The sequence below is a fragment of the Mirounga leonina genome, unplaced genomic scaffold (genome assembly GCF_011800145.1).
Source record: "Mirounga leonina isolate KUSES-001 unplaced genomic scaffold, KU_Mleo_1.0 Mir_200, whole genome shotgun sequence".
In the NCBI taxonomy this organism is placed as follows: Eukaryota; Metazoa; Chordata; class Mammalia; order Carnivora; family Phocidae; genus Mirounga; species Mirounga leonina.
This window is the reverse complement of record NW_023270503.1, coordinates 27030949-27057775: the sequence shown is the minus strand read 5'-3', so window position 1 is coordinate 27057775 and position 26827 is coordinate 27030949. Positions and strand designations below refer to the sequence as shown.

Here is a 26827-nt window from a genome sequence, read left to right as displayed (position 1 = left end):
GTAATAGAACATGGCCCATCCACAGGCTGGCAAGGGGCTTTCTTGTGGGCTTTTCTTTTTTTTTTTATGTGTTTTTTTTTTTAAAGATTTATTTATTTATTTGAGAGAGAGAGAATGAGAGACAGAGAGCATGAGAGGGAGGAGGGTCAGAGGGAGAAGCAGACTCCCCGCCAAGCAGGGAGCCCGATGCGGGACTCGATCCCGGGACTCCAGGATCATGACCTGAGCTGAAGGCAGTCGCTTAACCAACTGAGCCACCCAGGCGCCCCTCTTGTGGGCTTTTCCACAGGCTGCTCAGTGTCGTCAGGACGTAGTGACCAGCATCCCCCAGAGTGAGCAATTCAAGAGAGAGTGCGAGACAGAAGCTGTTTTTTCTATAACCCTGCCACGGAAGTCATTGTCAGAGAATCACTTCTGCCACATTTTATTTATTAGAAACTAATCATCCAGTCTGATTCATACGCAAGAGAGGCACGAGGTTCCACCTTGTTAAACGAATTTGCAGCCGTATTTTAAAACCACCACACATGTGCTCTGTAAGCATCTCTTACTGCCAAGCAAACCTCCCCTTTCCTCCTTCCCTTCCCTTGTGCTTCATTTATTACCCACCCCCAACACTTGAGGCATCTCTGGGCCCTCACGAGAAGCCTCACGTGTTCCTGGTAGCTTCCTACACCTGTACCTGCACCTCCCCAGGCCTGCTGATCCCATGTGTTCTCTCTGCTATCACCAGGTACCCTGGCTCAACATTTATGGATCATGTGCTACGTTACCAGGATACTCCAGGAGTGAAAATGATTGTGGTTCTTGGAGAGGTGAGTTTTGTTTTGTTTTGTTCTGTTAATTTTATTTTTCTGACTCTAAAAGTAATGTGTGAGCTCCATTTAAAAAAAAAAAAATGCGGGACACCTGGGTGGCTCAGTCGGTTAAGCGGCTGCCTTTGGCTCAGGTCATGATCCCAGGGTCCTGGGATCGAGTCCCACATCGGGCTCCTTGCTCGGTGGGGAGCCTGCTTCTCCCTCTGCCTGCCTCTCCCCCTGCTTGTGTTCTGTCTCTCTGACAAATAAATAAATAAAATCTTAAAAAAAAAAAAAAAAAGCATGCATTTTGGTTATATATAACTTAATGTGACAGTCCCTGGTAATCCTCCTCCCTACACTCTGGGACATAAAGGCCATCACCGTCAACACTGTCATGTTTGTTCCTGAAACTTCTTGCCTCTTGGTGGCACAAGACATTTTAGTACCAATAAAGAAGAAGCTTTTGGCTGGCCTTGGTCTCTCGGGCAGTGTGTAGCTGGAGTAAGAAGTGCACTTTTTCAGTTTGGGAGAGTCCTTGAACCCCATTCCTTGCTTGTGCCCCTGAGCAGGTCTGATCCAAAATCATCTTTTTTTTTTTTTAAGATTTTATTTATTTATTTGAGAGAGAGAGAATGAGAGACAGCATGAGAAGGAGGAAGGTCAGAGGGAGAAGCAGACTCCCCGCCGAGCAGGGAGCCTGATGCGGGACTCGATCCCGGGACTCCAGGATCATGACCTGAGCCGAAGGCAGTCGCTTAACCAACTGGGCCACCCAGGCGCCCCCAAAATCATCTTATACCCTTAGATCAGGGAGGGGGAGTCCCGGGGACCCCGGAGGGTACCCACTCCCCCGTTACAATTCTTCCGTGCATCCAGTCTCAGTCTTACAGGCTATTATTTGGCCAAAGCCCATGTGCCTTCATTTTCTAGCCAAGTTGTAAGTCAGGACCCCTGGTGCCTGTGACCCCTGCCTGATCTGGGGCAGATTTTCCTGTGGCAGTGCTTCCCACAGCAGCTCGGGACGGGTTCCCCTAACTTGTGGGCTTTTTCTCGTTCCCTGTTCCTTGGCAGATAGGGGGCACTGAGGAATATAAGATCTGCCGGGGCATCAAGGAGGGCCGCATCACCAAGCCCGTGGTCTGCTGGTGCATCGGGACCTGTGCCACCATGTTCTCCTCTGAGGTACAGCTGGGGCGGGTCACTCGTGGACAGGGAGGCCAAAGCGGGCATTCAAGGTGAACCATGTGGTCATCTTGTTAAGCAGCTCGTTCGTCCCAGGAACATTTATTACTTGCTGGGTTACCGCGAGGTCCAGCCAGGGCCCTGCTTTCTAGGAGGTTAAGTCCACTGGAGGGTGGGGGGCAGTCATCAGCAGGCGAGTCCCTGCTTGGAGTCGGCGCAGTTCTGTCTGGAGGAGCTGAGATGCCTCCGCAGGGACGGTGAGGCTTGCACTGCATCTAAGGGATGAGAAAGGGGTTTGCTTCCCGAAAGGGAGGCTGGGAAGGGCGAGGACACACAGGTGCAGAGCTGGGGAGGGGCATGGGGAGGGGCTGTAGAAGAAAGCCAGGTTTGTTGTGGATGTGAAGGTGCCCAGAGGCCTGCAGTGAGCGCAGCACTCTCTTCTCTTTCTGGCTGGGCACCCATATCACCCCAAGGGTGGGACAGGTCCTCACAGCGTTTTATTTTTGTCTTTCAGTTAAATTTTCCTTTAAGATTTTATTTATTTGACAGAGAGAGACAGTGAGAGAGGAAACACAAGCAGGGGGAGTGGGAGAGGGAGAAGCAGGCTTCCTGCCGAGCAGGGAGCCTGAGGCGGGGCTCGATCCCAGGACCCTGGGATCATGACCTGAGCCGAAGGCAGACGCTTAATGACTGAGCCACCCAGGCACCCCTAATTTTTTAAAACATTATGAAATTTCAGGCATACACAAATGTAGAGTACAGTGACTGCCCAGCTAATAAGTGATTTTTGATTTCTTAATTAGGTCACATGACCTTGCAGAACTTTCTGCCCTATAGAGGAGGTAATAAAGGTATGCAACAAAATCTCCACCTGTTGGCAAGCAGAGACAGCTCCTCAGGAAAACAGAATTAAGAACTGAGCAATGGGAGTAGAAACTGGAGGTGTTTGTATAGGTGACATTTTTCAGAACTATGTTCCACAAAACACTGGTCCTATAGCCGTGGTCCTCAAAACAAAACAAAAACCAAAGCAAACAGAACGGGGAGCTTCTATAATTATGAACATGGAACATAATCTATTTCCCTTTTAAAATTTTGGTTTTGGGGGGTGCCTGGGTGGCTCAGTCAGTTAAGCATCTGACTCTTTTTTTTTTTTTTTTTTAAAGATTTTACTTATTTATTTGAGAGAGGGAATGAGAGACAGACAGCAGGAGAGGGAGGAGGGTCAGAGGGAGAAGCAGACTCCCTGTTGAGCAGGGAGCCCGATGCGGGACTCAATCCCAGGACTCCAGGTCATGGGATTGAGTCCCCGTGTCGGGCTCCACACTGCTCAGTACGGAGTCTGCTTGTCCCTTTCTCTCTCCTTCTCCTTCTCTCTCTTTCTCTCTCTAAAATAAGTAAATAAAATCTTTAATTTTTTTGGTTTTAGTTTTGAGGAATCTCAGAGTTAAAGAGACTTGTTTAACTTCCTTGAACCCAGCATTGTCCATTTATTTGAGTACAGAATCTCTTCTCCTTCCCACCCCTTCCACCCATGCAGATTCGGTCCTATAAAGAATGCATTGGGAGCCTGCATGTTAAAGCATGTGTTTTCCAGCATCGCTAACCAGAGCGGCGGTTCCTGACCTTTCCCACACTTGAGGCCCCTTTTGTTACATGTAGTGGGTAAGAACATAGGGAGAGGCCACATTGCCTGGGTTCAGATGCTACTGCATGCTACCTGTGTAGCCTTGGGCAAGTTACGTTACCCCTCCAGCGTTCTGTTTCCTTTCTCACTGGAAGCAGCCATAGCAACTGAAAGATGAAATGAGTCAAGTGCGCAGAAAAGTGCCTGGATGTAGTGTTACTCAAACAGGTTAGATGTTGCTGTGATTATCCACCTCACCCTGCCCTGATCGGGATTTTGAACCACATCTTATTTGGTAACCTCATTTTCCCTGTTGCGTGGTCAAAGACACAGTTACCGTGTCGCTCTTCCCATGGGTTTTCTCTTTCCTGATGTTCCCTTCCCATAGCCAGTCACCCCTGTGCCATTAGATTTAGAGTTTATCTTACTGCATGCTCAGGTGGAAGGCGGCAGGTGCTAGTCGGCTCCAGATGATAGTTGCCATGTGGGAATATAGACCTACAGACAACTCGACTTTTTGTCTTTTTAAACAAATCTAAATTTATTTACATTTATTTACAAAAAGGGGGGAGGGACAGAGGGAGAGAGAGAATCTCAAGCATACTCCACACTGAGCGCAGAGCCCTACGTGGGGCTCCATCTCACAACCCTGAGATTATGACCTGAGCTGAAATTAGGAGTCAGTCGCCCAACTGAGACACCTACAATCTGACTTTTTTTTTAAAAGACTTTATTTATTTATTTGACAGAGAGAGACAGAGAGAGCACAAGCAGGGGGAGCAGCAGGCAGAAGGAGAGGGAGAAGCAGGATCCCCGCTGAGCAGGGAGACCGATGCGGGGCTTGATCCCAGGACCCTGGGATCATGACGCGAGCCGAAGGCAGATGCCTAACGACTGAGCCACCCAGGCGCCCCGTGACTTTTTTTTTTTTTTAAGATTTTATTTATTTGAGAGAGAGAAAGAGCAAGAGCGTACACAAACTAGGAATGAGGCAGCTGGAGGGAGAAGCAGACTCCCCGCTGAGCAGGGAGCCCAACTCAGGGCTCGATCCCAGGACTCTGGGATCATGACCTGAGCCGAAGGCAGTCGGTTAGGCATCTGACTCTTGGTTTCAGCTCAGGTCATGATCTCAGGCTCCTGGGATTGAGCCCCACATCAGGCTCCACACTCAGCAGGGGGTCTGCTTGGGGATTTCTCTCCCTCTGCCCTTCCCCCCTGCTCATGCGTGCTCTTTCTCTGTCTCTCAGATAAATAAATAAATCTTTAATAAATAAATAAATAAAAAAGACGCTAGGAATTCGTATTTTTACATGACTTTTTTTTTTTTTAAGGTTTTATTTATTCATTTGAGACAGAGAGATACAGAGAGAGAGAGCGTGCGCAGGGGAAGAGGCAGAAGTAGGCTCCCTGCTGAGCCAGGAGCCCGATGTGGGGCTCAATCCCAGGACCCTTGGGATCATGACCTGAGCCGAAGGCAGATGCTTAACCATCTGAGCCACCCAGGCGCCCCTACATGAGATTTTGGACCTATTTTATAAAAAGCATGGGCAGGACAATCAGATCCCATCTGTGAGGTCAGCTTAGCCTAAGGTTGCCAGCATGTAATTTCACTTCTCACAGTGGCTCACAGCTACCTGTTCTCCATCCCGCCCCCACCCCCGACGGTGGCGTGGGGGGATGGGCCGCCAGGCTTTGTGCCCTGGCTCCAGCACACAGCAGCTGTGTGACCTCCGGTAAGCTCCTGAACTTCTCGGTGCTTCGGTCTCTTCTTCTTTAAGCTGAGAGTCATTCGGCATACCTATTGAGTGAGGCTGTGTGAGGCTTGAATGAAGTAATAAACATTGAGCGTTTAGCAGGGTCCAGCCTGTAACGGGTACCAACATTCCCAGGAGCCTTTGTTCTCTCCCTCCGGGGATTAACAAGCCCGGTAAAGCCTCTCCCCTTTGCCTTCCAGGTGCAGTTTGGCCATGCTGGAGCTTGTGCCAACCAGGCTTCTGAAACTGCAGTAGCCAAGAACCAGGCTTTGAAGGAGGCAGGAGTGTTTGTGCCCCCGAGCTTTGACGAACTGGGAGAAATCATCCAGTAAGTGGACCGTGGGGAGGATGCCAGCCTCCCACTCCCTTTCCAGGTCCCCCGTGAGGATTGCAGCCTCTCTGACACAGAGGTGTCTGAAATCCTGGTCCCTTTTAGGTGATGAGTGCAACTGTACAGATGGTCCGAAATCTTTTCTTACTTTTCGGTTTTTGTTTTAAAGAATTTATTTATTTGACAGAGAGAGAGAGAGAACAAGTAGGCAGAGAGGCAGGCAGAGGGAGAGGGAGAAGCAGGCTCCCCAGCTGAGCAGAGAGCCCGATGCGGGGCTCGATCCCAGGACCCTGGGATCATGACCTGAGCCAAAGGCAGCGGCTTAACCGACTGAGCCACCCAGGTGCCCCTCGGTTTTTGTTTTATTTTGTTTGTAGACACAGCAGTAACAGGCCGTTCAGACTGGTATTAAAACATGTTCGGTTTCTGAGCCTATCTATTTGGCTGTTCTGTAAATAAGAAATGGGCATAGAAACCGTTAGAAGGTGTCCCCTCTAATTGATTGATAAACAGTTACTGGATAACCCACTGTGTCTTCCCATTCCTCCCCTCTGTCCTTCCTTAGCCTCCAGAGTCAGCTTCCTGTAAAGCCCGGTGGCGTTGGTGGATGGTTCTTGGCCAGAACCTGTTTTCCTTCAGTTCTCAGGCATCCAACTGGTGTAAGGCATCGCCTGGTGTAAGGCATTGCCAGGAGGGGGTGCAGAGCTAGAAAACCTAGAGTTTTGGGGTTGGACGGAGGAGCGTTCCTGGGATGGCTTAGAAGCACCCAGAAGCATAAAGTCCACATGGCTGTCTTCTTTCCTCCCCTTCTCCCGCCTCCCAGGTCTGTGTATGAAGATCTTGTGGCCAAAGGAGTCATTGTACCTGCTCAGGAGGTGCCTCCTCCAACCGTGCCAATGGACTACTCCTGGGCCAGGGTAGGTGCTGCATATGCCTCTAAGTGTGGGTGAGGCAGACTGGGGGGCTGACGGGGTGGGTTTTGAGTTGACTTGGCTTGAATTCCTGGAAACCAGGCCTGCCCTACTAGTTGGGGCAACCCTGTAAATCACTGCTCTGGCCTCCAAACCCTGCCCTCGAGGGCAGCTCTACTCCAAGGGCATTGGAGGAACCTTGACGATGATTCTTGGCTTCCAGCCCCTCCTTGTGTGCTGGAGCTTGTGAGCCAGCCCCTTTCCGACCAACGGGGAAAACAGATTCAGGGTCGCAAGAGGGCAAAGAGCAACATGTATCTCCCACAGCCACGTGGTCTCGCCTGGCAATGGGGGCTGAAGACAGACAGTGTCCCCTAGAGTAGTTTGCACTTGCTCGACGGGGCTTCACGGTGAAGCAGAGTCCTCTCTGCCTGCTTGTCTGAGCGGCAGAGATGAAAAGCTAATGTTCTTAAGACACGAGAACTCTCTGAAATCAGTTTTTAAAAGACCACTAGAAAAATGGGTAGGAAATGGCCTTTCAACATGAAAAAGTAAATGCTCACACTCAATCATTATTTATTTATTTATTTTTAAAGATTTTATTTATTTATTAGAACATGGCGGGGGAGGGGCAGAGGGAGAAGCAGGCTCCCTGCTGAGCAGGGAGCCCAATACGGGGCTCGATCCCAGGACCCTGGGATCACGACCTGAGCCAAAGGCAGACGCTCAGCCAACTGAGCCACCCAGGCGCCCCTCAGCCTCACTCATTATAAAAAGGAGCCAAAGGAAAAGCTGTGATACCAATTATCCCCTTTTGGGTCAACAAAGAAAAAAATCTTCAATAATATGTTGTGTTTCGGGGCGCCTGGGTGGCTCAGTTGGTTAAGCGACTGCCTTCGGCTCAGGTCATGATCCTGGAGTCCCGGGATCGAGTCCCGCATAGGGTTCCCTGCTTGGCGGGGAGTCTGCTTCTCCCTCTGACCGTCCTCCCTCTCATGCTCTCTGTCTCTCATTCTCTCTCTCTCTCAAATAAATAAATAAAATCTTTAAAAAAAAATAATATGTTGTGTTTCTGTGGGTGTGAGGAGACTGGTGCATTTGTCCATCCATTGGTGGTGGGAGTGGAACCGAGCACAACCTTCCTGAATGGCAGTTGGGGAATATCAGATTTAAAAGTGTTTGCCCCTGGGGCGCCTGGGTGGCTCAGTCAGTTAAGCGTCTGCCTTCAGCTCAGGTCATGATCCCAGGGTCCTGGGATTGAGTCCCACATGGGGCTCTCTGCTCAGCAGGGAGTCTGCTTCTCCCTCTCCCTCTGCTGCTCCCCCTGCTCGTGCGCTTGTGTGCATGCTCTCTCTCTTGCTAATTAAAAAAAAAATTCAAAAACTTAAAAAATAAAAAAGTGCTCACCCCTGGGGCACTTGGCTGGTTCAGTTGGGGGAGCATGTGACTCCTGATCTCGGGGTCGTGAGTTCAAGCCCCAGGTTGGGTGTAGAGATTACTACTAAGAAAAAAAAAAGAGCACTCACACCTGATGGCATATTAATCCCGTATCTAGAAAGCTACTTCAGGGAAATGATTATGCATTCACACAAATGTGTTGAAGATTTTTTCCAGTTAATGGTTATCAGTGGAAGAATGGCTCAATTGTATATTAGTTAAAAGGAATGAACTAGATCTATGTATGTGCTAACATTTATGGAGTTCAAGTTCATTGAGTAAATAGGGTATTACGGGACAGTATATGAAAAAATGTATGTACAAAAACAGTGTTGTGTATTTTCCATGTGTCTTTATATATAAATAAAAGTGGAGAACCAGATAGACGTCCATTAAACTGACAAACATTAAGGCAGAAAGGCATTTTTTTTTTTTAAAGATTTTATTTTTTTTTATTTATTTATTTGAGACAGAGAGAGACAGAGAGCACATGAGAGGGGGGAGGGTCAGAGGGAGAAGCAGGCTCCCTGCGAGCAGGGAGCCCGATGCGGGACTCGATCCCAGGACTCCAGGATCATGACCTGAGCCGAAGGCAGTCGCTTAACCAACTGAGCCACCCAGGCGCCCCCAGAAAGGCATTTTTAAATTAAAATCGATAGGGCTCTTCTCCCCAGTGGTTAGTGCTGAGATTGCAGAGTGTGTGCTCCAGGCTCAGAACACACATTTTTATTTAAAAATTCAAAAAAAAAATTTTTTTTTAATCTGAAAATTGATAGGGGATAATTGGAGAAATGGGCCTAGGCAGAGTTGGCAATGTTGCCCCCATTTTGCCCCAACTCTGGAAGCTAGGAGTTCAACCCAGTCCCTTTTCCTGGGTGAAGGACATCTTGAGGGGATCCCCTATTTCCACAGCCACGTGCCTCCTTACATTTTGGTGGGGGGTTGGCAGCTGAATGTGGGGTGTTAGAAAAATTTCCCTTTAGATTTGTTCTTGCATTTCTTAGCCAGGTGACCTTGGGCTGGTTTCTGAGCTTCGTTCCCTCTCCTTAGGATACATTTGTGGGGTGAAAACGAACCTGTGGATGGGAACTGTGGGTGCTGTGGGCTTGGCATTCCTATTTTCTACAACAAAAACCAGATAATAAAAGGGCTTTTGTACTTCTTTCTTGGGATGAGTTGGTCTGAGTGTAGGGTACTTGGCAGTCAGAATTTAAGACCTACCTGAGACACTCTGGTTCTGTGGTCACATCGTGCTGCTCCCCTCTCCCCCCGACTCTGCTCAGGAGCTGGGCTTGATCCGCAAACCTGCCTCATTCATGACCAGCATCTGTGATGAGCGAGGACAGGAGCTCATCTACGCGGGCATGCCCATCACCGAGGTCTTCAAGGAGGAGATGGGTATTGGCGGGGTCCTTGGCCTCCTGTGGTTCCAGAGAAGGTGAGATGTGCAGGGCAAAAGATGGCAGGACCCCACCATCTGTGGCTCAGAGTTTAGGGTTTTCCCCTGACCAGGGAGTGGAGGTGGGCAGTCTTGGGGAATATGTCCAGGATCAATCTTTATGGTCACAGATCAATTGCAAGGTCAAAGGAAAGAGATACCGGCTGTTCCTAGGTCTTCCAAGGACAGAAAAGCCAGTCTCGACTAAGAGGTAGAAAGCAATGACCTCATCAGGGATCTTGGATCAGTCCCTGTCCTTGGTGCTCTTAAGGAAAGGAGACAGTAAATGTAGGCCTCTTGAGAGAAAGGTCTGGATGGGTCTGGTAGCTCAAAGAGTGCAGGCCTGGCAGAGTTGCTAAACAGGCATGAAGTCCCTTGTACTGGGTCCTCTCTCTTATCAGCCTGAGTGTTAAAAAAAAAATTGGTTTCTCTGCAACTCCCAAACTTAGCCCTCCCCTGGGTCTGACAGTGGGGCAAGGGGGCCAGTGAGTACCTGATTCACAGAGCCCTGGTTTGGGGTGGCACTGGGCAGAAGGCCAGGTGAAAGTCTTGGTTTGTGTCATGCCCTGAGCTGCAGAGATGGATCTTGGTCCTGCTATAGGCCCTTCCTGGGAGGAGTTCACAGGTTGTAACACCTAAGCGGGTTTCCCTGTCTGCTCTTGCATCCCCATGTCTCCAGACTTTGTTCTTAATCATTAGTTGGGGCGTTGGACCCTGCAGAAGACCTGGGGCCTCCTACACAGGGAAGGGGACAGGAGTCTCACTTCTTCCTCTGACACATAGAGGGAAGCCACAAATAGAGGTTACACTCTCTTGCAGTAATTCACGCTGAAAGCCATTGCCTAAAGAAGAGATTTTCAAACCTGGCAGCTAACCCTGTTTTAAAAAGCAGTATTTGCGGGGCAACTGGGTGGCTCGGTTGGTTAAGACGCTGCCTTCAGCTCAGGTCATGATCCCGGGGTCCTGAGATCGAGCCTGGCATTGGGCTCCCTGTTCAGTGGAGAGTCTGCTTCTCCCTCTCCCTCTGCCCCTCCCCCCTACTTGTGCTTGCATTCTCTCTCAGAGGAATAAATTTTTAAAAATCTTTAAAAGCTATTGGGAGGTTTTGCCCTGGGATTGCTTGATACAGTATTAGACACGGGTTGTGAAGTTGCTACCCTTCTTGAATGTGAGTGACTTACTGAGGGAGGATGGGAGCAAGTAGGAGCTTGGCTCTTCAGGTCAGCGGAGCTCCTGTCCAGCTGCTCGCCTCTGTCTGACCTTCCTCTTAGTGCCCCTTTCCTCCCCCTCTAGGTTGCCCAAGTATGCCTGCCAGTTCATCGAGATGTGTCTGATGGTGACCGCGGATCATGGGCCAGCTGTGTCTGGGGCTCACAACACCATCATCTGTGCTCGGGCTGGGAAGGACCTGGTTTCCAGCCTCACCTCGGGGCTGCTCACTATTGTGAGTATTGGCATCCTGGGAAGGGAGAACTGCAGGGGATAAATGGCTTTGGCGACATGCACTTGGCTGCCACGGGGTCCTAGAAGGGACCTTGGAGTGTAAAACCCCGTGACAGGGCAATTCGGGGCATACCAAATTGGTCTGCGAAGCTGAAGGAGGCTCTTCCAGCTCAGGGCAATGTGGGCTTGCTTGTCCCACAGGGGGACCGGTTTGGGGGTGCCCTGGATGCCGCTGCCAAGATGTTCAGCAAAGCCTTTGACAGTGGTATTATCCCCATGGAGTTTGTGAACAAGATGAAGAAGGAAGGAAAGCTGATCATGGGCATCGGTCACCGAGTGAAATCGGTAAGTTGTGGCTCTCCTTAAGGACCGATCTGCAGGTGGATGGTGACGAGACAGCATTGTTCTAGTTGGGAACCTAGGCTCCTGACTCTTAACTCCAAAGCTTTGGCTGTGTTGACAGATGTCAAAGATAAGGCAGCTATTTTTCCATTATAATACAGAATGCCCTTAAACTGCATTAGAATCAGGGACCGTGTTCGTTCTGAGGAACATTCCATCTAGGCTTTGCAGCCACAGTGACCACCTCCCTTAGTGAAGAGACACGCTAGGTCAGTATAGACTCCAGAAAGGGAGGAACCAAAAAGCCTGAGTGTGGCGGCACAGATGTGACATTCTCTCCGAAAGAGGCCCTATGCTGTGGGCTGGAGCAGCGCTGTCTGCCTGAGAGCCAATAGGCGGTGGCTGAGGTCACTGTAGTATTGGAGTTCGCTGGTGCCTGAACTACCTCCCTGCCCCACTGACCCATTATTGCTTAGCGTGCGTCTCTTAACAGATGGTGTAACCCCATGCATGGCAGGTCCAGGGCTTTCCTTAAAATTTCAGGGGTGCTCTGCTGCCCCACACCAATAAGTGCTTGCCAGTTTAGAAATGAAGAACTCTGTCGAACTTTGTTACAGCTTGATGAGGCTGCTGAACTAGTGGGCAGCATGGTTAGAGGCCAGAACCTAAGACTTTTGGTTGGAGAGTAGGTGAGCCCCGGCCCCTTGCTGCTTAAACCGAGGCCTGTGGCCTGTGGCGAACGCAGTTAACATCTCCGGGTCTCAGTTCCTTGTTGGTGACATAAAAGACTTCAGAAACCTTAAGCCTCACAGCAGTGTCATCGTCTGTGCTGCACGGAATCAGACATATGGATCAGGTCCCTGACACACACCTCCCGGATATGGTGCACTCCCATCTGTGGCAGGAGTGCAAACATGTCTCTTAATACCTGTGTTAGGGTAGGTTCCTCTGTAACTTTGGGTCACTTTCTAGATAAACAACCCAGACATGCGAGTGCAGATCCTCAAAGATTACGTCAAACAGCACTTCCCCGCCACCCCTCTGCTTGACTATGCGCTGGAAGTCGAGAAGATTACCACCTCGAAGGTAAAAGAGAAAATGTCCCTAATTCCCAAATCATAGCTTGTGGGTGCATTACTTGGGGAAAACAAGAGCCAGCCTACATTTTGATTATGCAGCCAAAATCAAACCTGGTTTTCTGGGAAATTCTATTTCTGTTGCACTGCTAAGTTCAACAGATACATACCACGTGTCAGTTAGGTGCTGGGTCCTCTGCTAGACATTGGGAATTGAACTGACACTTCCTTTTCTAACCAGCTGGGATGTTTTGGTGGGAGGTTTGTAAGTTGTGGTCAGAATTTGTAGTTAGGTTAGTAGTAGTAATTGTGGAAAATTACAAAGAAAAAATGAGAAATAATAAGTGCTTTTAATTTTTTGCCTTCCCAGAAACCAAATCTTATCCTGAATGTAGACGGTTTCATCGGAGTTGCATTTGTAGACATGCTTAGAAACTGTGGGTCCTTTACCCGGTGAGCTGTGCGGCCATTTTCTTTTTAACAATTATTGATGCTTGTTGTTTCCTTCCAGTTCTAAAAGCAGTGCATGCTCATTACAGAGGATTTAGAAAATATGGAGAGGTATAAGGAAAACAAAAATTATCTCTACTCTTAACCACCCAGAGCACCCTTTCTCTACTTTGAAACCAAAGAGAGCTAGCTTCTCATTCTAGGGCAGAAGTTGTACTGTCTGTGGGGAGGAGGGCAGTCACGTGAGCTGTTTTAAAACCACAGGTTGATTATGTGTTGCAGGGAGGAAGCTGATGAATATATTGACATTGGAGCCCTCAATGGCATCTTTGTGTTGGGAAGGAGTATGGGCTTCATTGGTGAGTTGGTAGTTGTTGTTATTAAGAATTTAGTTTGGGGTCACCTGGGTGGCTCAGTGGGTTAAGTGTCTGCCTTTGGCTCAGGTCATGATCCCAGGGTCCTGGGATCGAGCTGTATCAGGTCCCCTGCTCAGCGGGGAGCCTGCTTCTCCCTCTGCCCCTCCCCACCACTCTTGCTTGCACTCTCTCTCTCGCTCACTCACTCACTCAAATAAATAAAATCTTAAAAAAAAAAAAAAAGAATTCAGTTTGGTTTCCTCCGATGGTTCAGCTCTAACACTTACCTATGTGGCAAGTTTCTACGTGTCATGTTATCTTCATCATTGTTCCTAATTCTTCCTTTCTTACTTTAAGTCCCCCTTTATCTTTGTTCCTTTGTTCTTGGAAATGACTGACTGCTAGCCCAGGAAAACAGAATGAAATCTAACAGTTGCCTTTTACCCAGGCTGCCATACACTTATGCAGTGGATCTGGATTTACTTTCTCATTTTTTTTGTATTAGAAAGATTTCTCCTCCTGGGGCGCCTGGGTGGCTCAGTTGGTTAAGCGACTGCCTTCGGCTCAGGTCATGATCCTGGAGTCCCGGGATCGAGTCCCGCATCGGGCTCCCAGCTCAGCAGGGAGTCTGCTTCTCCCTCTGACCCTCCTCCCTCTCATGCTCTCTGTCTCTCATTCTCTCTCTCTCAAATAAATAAATAAAAATCTTTAAAAAAAAAAAAAAAAAAAAGAAAGATTTCTCCTCCTTATCCTCTCCCCCTCACCAGACTTTTAACAGACTCACCACCTCTTAATAAAAAGATGCCTTTGCTCCATATTTCAGGACACTATCTCGATCAGAAGAGGCTGAAGCAGGGGCTGTATCGTCACCCGTGGGATGATATTTCGTATGTTCTTCCGGAACACATGACCATGTAATGAGCCAGGAACCCTGTTGCAGTAAAGTGAAGACAAGAACCCCTCCCCTGGGAAACAAACAGCGTGCAGACAGCTGGTATGGGAGTTTGCTCTAGGATGGGCCTGGAATGTAAACAGCCACTGGTGTGCAGGCACCGAAGACAGCCATGGGCTAACACTGTTCAGTATACGCAAAGAAGCTTAGTATTTTTTTTATAAGCATAGAAATAAAAACCAAGCCAATAAATTGTGACATTTGCTCTGCTACCTGCTGTATTTATTATATGGAAGCATCTAAGCACTGTAAGGATAGTGTTTTTCCTCATTGTAGGGTGTTATGATGTTGCTTTCTTTTTTCCATTAGTTAAAAAAAATTTTTTTTTCCCCTTGGAGTAAGGGAATGAAACTTTTAAGATCTCAAGACACTATCAATTAAAAGCATCCCTAATGTCTTATTTTTTCACTTTCCCGTTCTTCCTTGTATAACCCGAAGGCATTGTGTTAATCTGATTTTTAAAGATCTTTTTATGTGTTATGTGTTAAGGGTTTGGTATCTTACTGAAATGTTGTATGTTGCAGACCAAACTGTGCTTATATCAGGGGGATGGGACCATTGTATCCTTAGCCATTGTCACAAAATCCGTGGCGTGGTAATTTAAAATGTAAAATTGTAACATACATATGTTTAAAACAGAAATGGAAAGCGAAAAGCTGTGAAATGTCTCGTGTCTTTCATTCTATTTATGCAACTGATTTATCAGTCTGTTACAGAAGTGTGGGCTCAAGGACCCGTCTCCAGCCAGTTTGCATCTGTAATCCACCAAGATTCTGGCAGCTGCCACCTCAGTCTCTTCTCTGTATTATCAGTTTGGTTTCAATAAACTATCCAGTAATAATGAAGACACACTACTGTCTCATGTCCTCCATATCCTTTCCTCTGTATTCCTTTGAACGTATATATACTTACGGTTTTACTACATGTCATTTTTTTAAATGTTCATTCGCCTCTTCATACACACACACAGAAAGAACTAACCAAAACACTGGCTTCAAAGAAAACCCCCTAAGGGGGGTCCTGGCTGGTTCAGTTAGTGGAGCATACGACTCGATCTCAGGGTTATGAGTTTGAGCCCCATCTTGGTTGTAGAGATTACTAAAAAATCAACTAAAAAAATGGTGAACAAATAAAATTTAAAAACAAAACAAAACCCTATCTTCTCCCCTAAATCTGTACCTCTCCCTTTCTCAGTGAAGAACCAAAGCTCTACCCAAAGAGAGTCCTCCTTTCTTCCACTTCTCTCTGGTTGCCACTTCCTATGGATTTATCCTTTCATTATCCCTCCGATCCATCCCTATCTGGTCTAACGAGTACACCTAGTGCCACTTTTTCATTATTTCTAGAGCCACCAGTGCTATTTTAAAACACGAATCTAACTAAGCCACTCCCTTGCTTAAACCCGCAAAGTGGCTTCTATTGATCTTTTTGACAAGTATGTATGGAACAATAACTGCGGATCAAGCACTACGTAAAACACAAGAATCTCGTTTAATCCTCACAGCGATCTCCCAACATAGACACTATCTCATTTTTAGAAGATAAATACTAAGTAACTTGCTCACCCTCATCTGCTTAGCTCGGTCTCGGTCTCAAACCTTTTCTCTTTTTTGTTTACTCCAAATTCATTTTAAATTTTAGGTAAAAGTCCACTGTTGCCACCCGAGACACTAACAATGGCTTGACGGTCCAGGTTGGCTTTTGTTGTACAAAATGACCATGAAGAGCATGCTACTCTAAGGGGAAGGAGACAGGCCACCCTCCCACCGAGACTTGGGTGGGACGTCTGGGGAAGCAGGACCTTCCAGCCCTCTCCAAGGTAGGACGGCTCCGGGTGGGCGCGTGCGCGCGTGCGCACAGCAGCGGCGCCCGGCTCCGCCCCGCGCCCACTATTTATTCCCAGAATCCCTCTGTGTCGCACCAGAACGGCTGGATCGTTCCGAGACTGCGGAGGTCGGGCGCGGCGGCGTCAAGATGGCGGCGGCGGCGGTGGCTGCGGCGGCGGCGGCGGCCGCGGCCGCATCTCTTCAGGTGCTAGAGATGGAGAGCATGGAGACGGCCGCCGCCGGCTCGGCAGGGCTGGCCGCCGAAGTCCGAGGCAGCGGCACGGTGGACTTCGGGTCTGGGCCCGGCATATCTGCAATGGAGGCGAGCGGGGGCGATCCGGGCCCGGAGGCCGAGGATTTCGAGTGCAGCTCTCACTGCTCGGAGCTGTCTTGGAGGCAGAACGAGCAGCGGCGCCAGGGCCTCTTCTGCGACATTACCTTATGCTTCGGCGGCGCGGGAGGCCGCGAGTTCCGGGCCCACCGCTCGGTGCTGGCCGCCGCCACCGAGTACTTCACGCCCCTACTCTCGGGCCAGTTCTCGGAGTCCCGCTCGGGCCGAGTGGAGATGCGCAAGTGGAGCTCCGAGCCTGGGCCCGAGCCCGACACGGTGGAAGCCGTTATCGAATACATGTACACCGGGCGCATCCGCGTCAGCACGGGCAGCGTGCACGAGGTGCTGGAGTTGGCCGACAGGTAGGCGGGATGCGGAGGGCCGCGCGCGGGGCGGTGGGGATGCTCGCCCACCGAGGGCCCCATCCAGGGAGGGGGCGGGGGAGGCAGGGAGGCAGTGCGACCCCGAGGAAATGCATTTGTTTGATACTTATTGAGCGCCTGCTGTGTGCTGTGGGGCACCACTGCTCTGGGTACTGAGGATGCAGCCGACCAGTCTGACGAGGGCGCCCTGCTCTTAGGGAGCTCAGATTCCAGGTGGAGGGACAAAGGCAGTGAAAAAGAAAGTCTGCGTGTAATCAATGCTGTGTTGACATTTAAAAAGGATGAAAGGATAGTGATTGGGTAGAGGAAAGACCTTTCTGAGGAGGTGACGTTTAAACCGACCTCCAAACGGCAAGAAAGACCTACCGTGCAAAGATGGGAAATGAACATTCCAGGCAGATAGCGCAAAGGCCTTCTGGCAGGACCCAATTTGGCTTAAAGAACTAAAAGAAATATCCAGTGGAGCTGGATCTCGTAGGTGAAGGGTGTGTGAAATGCATTGAAATAAGGAGTTTGTTGTTTTTTTTTTTTTTTACTGTGCGATGGCAAGCTGGGTGAAGAAATCTCCTGATTTAATTATTTTAAAAGCCGATTCTGCTACTGTGAGAAATGGACTGTAAGGGGTAGGAATGGATGCTTCAGAGAATGGTTAGGAGGCAGGCGAATGCCATTTTTAGAGATATGGAGGAGTCTGTTTTGGCAGTATTGTGTTACAGGTACATTATTTTAACAAATACCTATTGAGTGCCTGTGATGCATCAGATCAGACACTGGGTTCTCAGGTGCTGGGAATTCAGTGGTGAACAAAACAGATAAAAGTCCCTTTCCTTGTTGCACTTACCTTGGTAGATGGACAATAAATAAGTAAAATAGCATGTCAGATGATTGTTATAGCTTTGATGAAAATACAGCATGGTAAGGACATATAGAAAGTGCTGGTGGTGGGCGCCTGGGTGGCTCAGTTGGTTAAGCGACTGCCTTCGGCTCATGTCATGATCCTGGAGTCCCGGGATCGAGTCCCGCATCGGGCTCCCTGCTCGGCAGGGAGTCTGCTTCTCCCTCTGACCCTCCTCCCTCTCATGCTCTCTCTCATTCTCTCTGTCTCAAATAAATAAATAAAATCTTTAAAAAAAAAAAAAGAAAGTGCTGGTGGAGAGGAACTGTGTTTTTTAATTGGGTACATAGAGAATACCTAATGAAGAAGACATTTTGCAAAGAACCTAAGGAGATGGGGTAGAGTATTTCAGGTAGGGAACACAGGTGGAAAGGCCGTGAGGTGGAGCTTATCTGGATGTTAGAGAATAGCAGGATGCCAGTGTGGCTGGATCAAATGGATGCAGGTGGAGAGGGTGGGAGAGGCCCCTCAGGGTGGTGATGGGGATGGATCTAGTTTCCATGGAGCTTGGATTCCAAAGGCCTTGCAGCCTGTGGAAGGAGCTCTTACTCTGAATGAGTATGAGGTGGGAAGGTTTTGGGGGCAAAGGAATGATGCAATCTGATTTGAAGAATTTTGCTTTAGGAGCAGAGGAGCAATGCAGTCTGATTTGAAGAATCTGCTGTGTTGAAAACAGGATGGGGCTTCTGGGCAGAGCAGAGAGATTAGGAGGTTGGAATGGTGGTAGAGGCTTGGATCGAAGAAAAGTAAAGGTGATTAGCGCTTCAATTCTAGATATGTTTTGAAGGTAGAGGAGACGAATTTGCTGGTGGGTTTGATGTAGAGTATAAGGGAAAAGACTGCTAGTTTTTTGATCCGAGCAATTGGAAAGATAGGGTTATTTATTTATTAAGACGTGGAAGAATGTAGGAAAGCAAGTTTGGGAGGAAGATCAGGAGTTTGGTTTTGGTCCAGGGAATGTCTGAGGAGGCAGTTGGATATAAGAACATTGGGAGCTAGAGATTGGGAGGAATATGGCATATAGATGGTAATTAAAGCCATGGGACTGGATGAAATTACTTAGGAAGAGAGTGTAGACAGAGAAAGGGCAGGATTGAGCCCTGGGGTTCCAAAATGTTAAGGAACCAGCAGAGGAGATGGGTCTCACAGGGTGTAGAGGAGGGAGTGTAGAGGAGGGAGTAGCCTAATCACGTCAACTCCGTCAACCATAGTAGATTGCTGGATTTGGCAGTAATAGAGGTCCTTGATGGCATTAACAAGAGCCATTTAAATTTTTCCTATAAAGAGGGTCAGAATAATGATACACATGGAAATGTTTGGGAAGAGTCAGGGGAGGTCTTTTCCCCCACTCTAAGATAGGAGATGAGCTTGTTTGTGTGCTTGAAAAAAAAAATCAGTGGAGGAGAAATTGATGTTACAGAAGTAGGGGAATAATTGCAGGAGCAAAGTCCTTAAAACCAAGAAGGGGATAGAATCCATATTTAAAATGGAAAAGTTGGACAGGGAAGGCAGAGTATAGGATAGAGCTGCAAGCAGATTGGGCGATGGGGAGATGGAGTTTCTTCTGCCTGATTTCTGTTTTCTCAAAGCCCAAGGTTGGGTCATTCATTAGAGGGTGAGAAAGGATGGGGGCAGGTACAGATCTGAGAGAGGGATGTTTGTAGAATGAAAATGTGTAGAGAAGGGTCATTGCAATCACTCAAGCTATGTTTGTGTCTGTCGTGTGGGCTTATTTTTCAAATTTGCCCCTGCTTTATAGGGGAATTGGAGGTGATGAGAGAACACCCCAGGCAGTTTACTTAAAACTTGTAACTTCTCTCCATCTGTCAGCTGCTTTAGCAGCTGCCTGGTGTTAGACACTGTTCTAAGTGCCTTGCAACCATCACATCTAATCTTACCCATCAGCTCTGAGGCAGCGTCCCTCTCCCTACCACCCATATACTGTCTGTTGATCATACCTTCCTTCAAGGGTACTTATAAGGAAATAATAGGAAGTGTCCAGCACACTGCCCAGCACACGGCAAATGCCTAGTGTATGATAGCTGTTGTTTTCGTAGAGCAGTGTTTCCAAACACCCTATCCAAGGGAATATGAGTCAGTGAGTTTAGGTGGGCAGACAACTTCTGGTCAGCTACATGCCAAACCACTTTCATATGTTTGTTATTGTTGTTTGAGTTTGCCTTGCCACCCCTGCTTTAATGAGAACCCAACTCAGGCTGCACCCGCCCAGCACCATCTCCTGCCCCCGTCATCTGCCGCCCAAGGAGAAAACTGGTGAAGAGGCGATTAAAACCTCTGACACGAGGCTTCCACTGCTGTTCCTTCTGATATTTGAGCAGACATAGCCTCCCAGGAGCCACAGTTCTTGTAGCATCTAGTCAAGGCTTAATAAAGTCTCTTCCCATTGAAGAAAAGGCTGGTGGTTGACAGAGGATTAGGACAGGAATGGCATAGACAAATTGGGATTGGGATTTGCCTTTGCCAATAAAAATAAAGTGTGGGACTATTGTATTTTATTTTTTTATTTTAAGTTTTTAATTTTAATTCCAGTATAGTTAACATACAGTGTTATATTAGTTTCAAGTGTACTACATAGTAATTCAACAATTCTTTTTTTTTTTTTTTAAGATTTTTTATTTATTTATTTGACAGAGAGAGACACAGCGAGAGAGGGAACACAAGCAGGGGGAGTGGGAGAGGGAGAAGCAGGCTTCCCGCTGAGCAGAGAGCCCGATGTGGGGCTCCATCACAGGATCCCGGGATCATGACCTGAGCCGAAGGCAGAGGCTTAACGACTGAGCCACCCAGGCGCCCCAGTAATTCAACAATTCTATACATTACCCAGTGCTTACCATGATAAGTGCACTCCCCAATCCCCATCACCCATTTCAACCTCCCTCCTCCCCTTTGGTAGCCATCAGTTCTCTATAGTTAAGAGTCTGTTTCTTGGTTTGTCTCTCTTTTTTTCCTTTGCATGTTTGTTTTGTTTCTTAAATTCCACATATGAGTGAGATCATATGTATTTGTCTTTGACTCTTGTACTTTATTAAAGGATATATTTCAGGAAACCTTACATTATGAAGAACTCTCCATTGTGTGTGTGTTGTATGTATCATGTATAACTATATATAAACTATATAATACAAATAATTTAAAATATATCCTATATAAAGATGACTTTATGCTTTTAAATATACTTTTCAGCATAATCCTTTTTAATTTGGGGGGATTTGCCTTTTTTCAGATGTTAGGCATAAAGTGAGATGAAGCTTACTATTTTATTTATTTATTTATTTTATTTTTTTCTTTCTTTTTTTTTTTAAAGATTTTATTTATTTGAGAGAGAGAGAATGAGAGACAGAGAGCACGAGAGGGAGGAGGGTCAGAGGGAGAAGCAGACTCCCTGCCGAGCAGGGAGCCCGATGCGGGACTCGATCCCGGGACTCCAGGATCATGACCTGAGCCGAAGGCAGTCGCTTAACCAACTGAGCCACCCAGGCGCCCCTATTTATTTATTTTAAAGATTTTATTTATTTATTCATGAGAGAGAGAGAGAGGTAGAGGGAGAAGCAGACTTCCCGCACAGTGGGGAGCCCGATGCAGGACTCCGGGACCATGACCTGAGCCGAAGGCAGACGCTTAACCATCTGAGCCACCCAGGCGCCCGAAGCTTACTATTTTAATTTGTATAATTCAGATGTTCTTAAAATGCAACCACAAAAAATATGCACATTTGAAAATTTCTTTTTCTTGATTTTAGGTTCCTTTTAATTCGTTTAAAAGAATTTTGTGGAGAATTTCTCAAGAAAAAACTTCATCTCTCTAATTGTGTGGCCATTCATAGCTTAGCTCACATGTATACCTTGAGCCAACTTGCTCTGAAAGCTGCCGATATGATACGGAGAAATTTCCACAAAGTAATTCAGGATGAAGAATTTTATACCTTACCTTTCCATCTCATTCGAGACTGGTTGTCGGACTTGGAAATTACGGTGGATTCTGAAGAGGTTCTCTTTGAAACAGTTTTGAAGTGGGTTCAGAGAAATGCTGAGGAGAGAGAAAGATACTTTGAAGAACTTTTTAAATTGCTCAGATTGTCCCAGATGAAACCTACTTACCTTACTCGGCATGTCAAACCAGAGAGGCTGGTGGCCAATAACGAAGTTTGCGTCAAGTTAGTGGCCGATGCAGTAGAGAGGCATGCTCTGAGGGCTGAAAACATACAGTCTGGCACCTTCCAGCATCCCGCCTCTCATGTCTCCTTATTACCTCGCTATGGGCAAAACATGGACGTGATCATGGTTATTGGAGGCGTGTCAGAAGGAGGGGATTATTTAAGTGAATGTGTGGGATATTTTGTCGATGAGGACAGATGGGTAAACCTGCCCCATATTCATAATCACCTTGATGGACATGCTGTTGCAGTAACAGAGTCCTATGTGTATGTTGCTGGATCAATGGAACCAGGGTTTGCTAAAACTGTGGAAAGATACAACCCAAATTTGAATACGTGGGAACATGTTTGTAGTCTGATGACAAGGAAGCATTCTTTTGGGTTAACAGAAGTCAAAGGGAAGCTCTACAGCATTGGAGGACATGGCAACTTTAGTCCTGGCTTCAAAGATGTGACTGTTTATAATCCTGAGCTTGATAAATGGCACAACTTGGAATCGGCACCAAAGATTCTTCGAGATGTCAAAGCGCTAGCCATTGAAGACCGGTTTGTGTACATTGCTGCCCGCACTCCGGTGGACCGGGACACGGAAGACGGATTAAAGGCTGTAATTACTTGCTATGATACGGAGACTCGACAGTGGCAAGATGTGGAATCTTTGCCACTTATTGACAATTACTGCTTTTTCCAAATGTCCGTGGTCAATTCAAACTTTTATCAGACAGCATCATGCTGTCCTAAGAGTTATTCTTTAGAAAATGAAGAGGCAGTAAGAAAAATTGCCAGCCAAGTTTCCGACGAGATCCTTGAAAGCTTACCTCCAGAAGTCCTAAGCATCGAAGGAGCAGCCATCTGCTATTACAAAGATGATGTTTTCATTATTGGAGGCTGGAAAAACAGTGACGATATTGACAAACAGTATCGGAAAGAAGCCTACCGGTATTGTGCGGAAAGAAAGCGGTGGATGCTTCTTCCCCCCATGCCACAGCCACGTTGTAGAGCCACTGCTTGCCATGTGAGAATCCCATACCGGTACTTGCATGGCACCCAGAGATATCCTATGCCTCAAAACTTAATGTGGCAGAAGGACCGGATCAGACAGATGCAAGAAATACATCGGCACGCCCTAAACATGCGACGAGTGCCGAGCTCTCAGATTGAATGCTAGGTTCTCTGATAGGTGCAGCTTCAAACAGTTGTACTGTTTCGTGAGGCTGAGGATACCCAGACTGTTACTTGAGAAAGTATGTCGATAACTTATTTTCTACCTAAACTGATTATTTCCCCATATAAAGGAAATAGAGTTAAAAAAACTGAAGAATGGGAAACTCGATTTACTATGTGGTAACTTTTGTTGGTTTGTAGTCTTTTTATGTCTTTGGTTTGTGTGGATGTGCCAGCTAAATGAGATCTTATTAATGACAAGTGGAAAACCCAGGGATAGTCACTTGGCTGTTTTTCCGCCAACAAGTTAAAACTCCTTTGTCTTAGGGACTTACTGTTTTGAACATGCTTTAAGCAACAGTTTATTTGCACATATACTTTGATATTCCTTTTGATTTTCTCCTGAATGGCTGGTTTTGAAAAGGGCAGAATTTATGCATTGAGCCCTCATCTGCAGGAAGTATGTGCAATAGTGACACTGAGATTTGAAGGGAAAAGCACAATATTTCAGCGAGATGATTTCAGAATATTTGCATTGATATTTTGTTGTATGTGCTTATCTAGAACTTCTGTTTTGCTTCTCTCTAGAAGAGATGACTGATGAGAAATTTGTGATTGGCTCACTGATTTTTGAATATTTTTCATTTCTTCAGCAACTGTTGGAAACTTGGAGCCATCGTTCTGAGATGATGGTGGTTGACAAGAGTATTGATCTTTGGCTGATTGATTTAATATAGAGGAAGGTATATATGCGAAATTTGTTTCTCTAAGAAGAAAAGTATTGTTAGTGTAGACTGAGCAATCAAAGGCATTAAAACATTTAAACACTTTTTTCAGGAGTTGCAGGCTTACTTGAGGATAAATTACTGAGTGTGTAAATAATGCCTATGACAATCGACACTCAGTGCCTTCAGTTTTAAATTTTGCTCTAATGTATATTGTATAGAATCCTCATACCTTTCTAAAAGAAACTTTTTCCAAAATGGGAAGGAAAGTGACAATTTAGAGAAATGTTGCTGAAGAGAAGCCTTATTGTTTCTCAGCCCTGGTTGTTCTACTATTTTATCCAGTTGCCCTAGGCTTTTATTGGAACTTTGAGCCTAGAATACCAAATTTAGGTACACAATTATGGCTCTTAAAAATGTATTGCTTTAGTTACCTTTTATTTATTTTATGCATTCTTCTGATTCTCTAACACACTCCCAAACTTTATATGAATTAGCACTCAGCTTAGAGGACTCCTGCCCTAATGGCTTGCAGAAGGGGTCCATTATATGTTTCTTGTTTCTTTCAGAATGTCTATCTCCTTAGACATTCCAGAATATTGTTCTAGAAGTTGAATTCCAAGTGCAGTGATTATTTTTTTCCCTAGTCCATTATAATTAACCTCCTTATTGTATCAAACATCAAAAGAGAAAAAGCACAACTAGAAATTTTGGCTCTCAATTTGCTGCGAGACTATTAATATTTAGCCCTTGGACTCTATACCAAGAACTTCCCTGAAATTTCTAAATTAGTATCCCTGCCTAGGACAAAGTTTGTCAATAAATGTGTTGGAAATCTGCTTTAAAACCATTTCATTTAGATTGGGGTGGGGGTAGTAAACTTCAAGTCTTGTTTCTGTATGAGGACATATTATCCTGTGCCATCTCTACTGTCTTATCAATTTCCGTTTGTAGTTATTTTAAAAAAAGCCATTTCTGAGAAGTGCTAATTCTGAGTTGAGGTCTATGCAAGTGAGACAGAAAAGCTCATTGAGTGATGTTCTCCTCTCTGATAGACTATGCTGGCTAGCAAACTTCCTTTTCTTGGTGGTGGTGAAATAATTTAGTAGCTCACTACAATGGCAGTTTCTCTCTAGAAGGTGTGATGTAAAGTTTTGGGATCTTAGCGTTGTCTTCTGAGACCGTTGTTACCAAGTTATTTGGGGGGTGGTCTTTTTTCACGTATGTGACAAGTTCTAACTCCTCTAAGATTTAGGTATAATCTGGTTTTGAAAACTTGATTGAAACTGTTGTTTTTTTTAACTCAGCAGGCAACCTAGGCCATGGCTGAAAAGAAGGGGTAAGTCCTTCCTTGCATGATGTGTGCAGGTTTTCCTGACAACTGAATTTCTAATTTTCATATTTGAATTCACACATGTGTGACTTCACATCAATAACTTGTGTTTCTGAAATATCCTAACTAACTTGTTAATAAGGAAGGAAACCAGATTTGCTTAAATCTGTTCAAGGCTGACATTCTGAAATCTAAACTGGAAATAACTTCCAGAGTATTTAGAAAGGTTCTGACTATGTTAACCAGCCTAAAATGGCTCTTTGGGAAAGAAATTTCCATTTTGATGAAAACTTAGAGTGTGTTTGGTAATTTAAGCAGTTAAAAATATAGCTTTAAAAAGGACAGCTTAACATATATTCAAGCAGACCTTTTGTTCTTGTTGTTGCTTTTGGTTTTGTTTTGTGGAAGGAAAAGAGAGGAATTGATTATACCAAAAAAATAATACCTATACATAATTTTGAGTGCTATTTATATCTTAGAATGGATATCCTTTACACCTACCCCACCATGGCTTTAAAAAAACAAACCTGTGGTATCTACTGAGAATGTCAGTCATGAGCTTAGTGTTTAAGTAATACATTTCACTTGCAGTTGTTTGCATGATGAGTCTTGTATATCTTGATATCCAACTTTGCTTTTGCTGTGCCAATTCAAAGATATTTTACTAAGGAAAAAATCTCAATTCATTGATACCAGTTTTGTTTTGATCACTTAGTTTTATATAGTATTGTTGGGACCAAAAACTTTTAAAACACTAATATATATAAAAAAACACAGGTTTGAAGCTGGAAAGGTAGTGTTTATCAAAGATTTGTGTGCTTTTGTTTTTTAAACTCTTCAGGTTGCTGGTAAGGCAGTTTCTAGGGCACACTTTTTTGTTTCTTGACTAGTGTAGCATGTGGTATGTTTAAATACTTCATTCTCTGCTTCATAATCCTAATAAGACACTATTCTATAGGTAGACAAGTAAGCTAAATTGTATATTTTAGTTACTTGGCCTAATCAAGCATAACTAAAGGGACTTTTTTTGTACTTTCGTCAAATTAAGCTTAAATAGAGAGGGTATGTTGGCCACACTTCCTGTCTTTTGAAAGTTCACAGAATTGTGAAGCAAGTTCCCTGCCTCCACTAGAAAAATAGGGTATTTATAGGTTGCCATTTAACTGTAGAATATTTGAGAAACAGTTCAGTCTCTCCTTTAATTGTCAAACATTTTGGCACGGTCGATCACTCCAGTTTGTTGCTTTCTTGAGAATAGTCCATTTTTGTTGCTGTTATAATGCCTACATAACGTGTTCTGGTCCTTGGAAACAAAACAGCTCATAGCTGAGTGAGTAATACAGTAACAATAACATAATATAGTAGTCATCTTGCTTCAAGGAATTTAATTAGACAGCCAAATAACAGCTTTGTTGATTACCTTGGTAGGGCTTTTGTCTTACTCTCTGAGCATCATTACGAATGTCTGACATTGAAGCACATACAGTAGAGCACTTGTTAACTTAATCCTCCTGCATAATGCACTTGTGAAAAATTACGCTTGTTAGATGTTTGAAGATTATGATCTGTGTGCTAGGGCTCATTGAGTTATTTGTAAAATACATATTTAGTTCAGTTGGTACACGGTGGGTTTTTTGGGCTATCGGTATCCAAGCCCCTACTCTACTGAAAGTATAATCTTGGCTCTCTCCCTTTAAGTCAGAGGAGATGTAGAATTTAGGATGCTTTGAGACATTACATTGTACAATAGCTTGTTTTATGTTCCTAAAGCTATCTTGTTCTGTGTTGAAGCTATTAATTGTCTCAATGTAAGTTTTAAATAAACATATTTCTTTAGAGCTGGTTTGTACTGTGTGATTTTTCTTTATTAATGATGCACTGTTGGTATAAATGCTTT

General features: G+C 45.7%; 2 protein-coding genes across 7 annotated transcripts in view; both read left to right on the top strand.

Annotated features, from left to right (window-relative positions):
- The window catches only part of ACLY (ATP citrate lyase), a 43841-nt gene extending 28891 nt beyond the window's left edge, over nucleotides 1-14950 (top strand). For all 6 annotated transcript variants that reach the window (XM_035027110.1, XM_035027109.1, XM_035027106.1 and 3 more), the window contains 11 exons: nucleotides 734-815; nucleotides 1872-1982; nucleotides 5564-5691; nucleotides 6518-6611; nucleotides 9326-9480; nucleotides 10774-10924; nucleotides 11125-11268; nucleotides 12238-12351; nucleotides 12712-12794; nucleotides 13074-13150; nucleotides 13971-14950. In XM_035027110.1, coding sequence (XP_034883001.1) covers nucleotides 734-815; nucleotides 1872-1982; nucleotides 5564-5691; nucleotides 6518-6611; nucleotides 9326-9480; nucleotides 10774-10924; nucleotides 11125-11268; nucleotides 12238-12351; nucleotides 12712-12794; nucleotides 13074-13150; nucleotides 13971-14065 — 1234 coding nt within the window. In that variant the 3' untranslated portion in view covers nucleotides 14066-14950. The remainder of the gene's footprint in view (nucleotides 1-733; nucleotides 816-1871; nucleotides 1983-5563; nucleotides 5692-6517; nucleotides 6612-9325; nucleotides 9481-10773; nucleotides 10925-11124; nucleotides 11269-12237; nucleotides 12352-12711; nucleotides 12795-13073; nucleotides 13151-13970) is intronic.
- Nucleotides 14951-16008: 1058 nt separating this feature from the next.
- On the top strand, nucleotides 16009-26768 carry KLHL11 (kelch like family member 11). Its single transcript, XM_035027099.1, has 2 exons — nucleotides 16009-16618; nucleotides 21295-26768. The coding sequence occupies exons 1-2, from the start codon at nucleotides 16074-16076 to the stop codon at nucleotides 22874-22876; spliced, it is 2127 nt and encodes a 708-aa protein (XP_034882990.1). The 5' UTR covers nucleotides 16009-16073; the 3' UTR covers nucleotides 22877-26768.
- The last annotated feature ends 59 nt before the right edge of the window (nucleotides 26769-26827 follow it).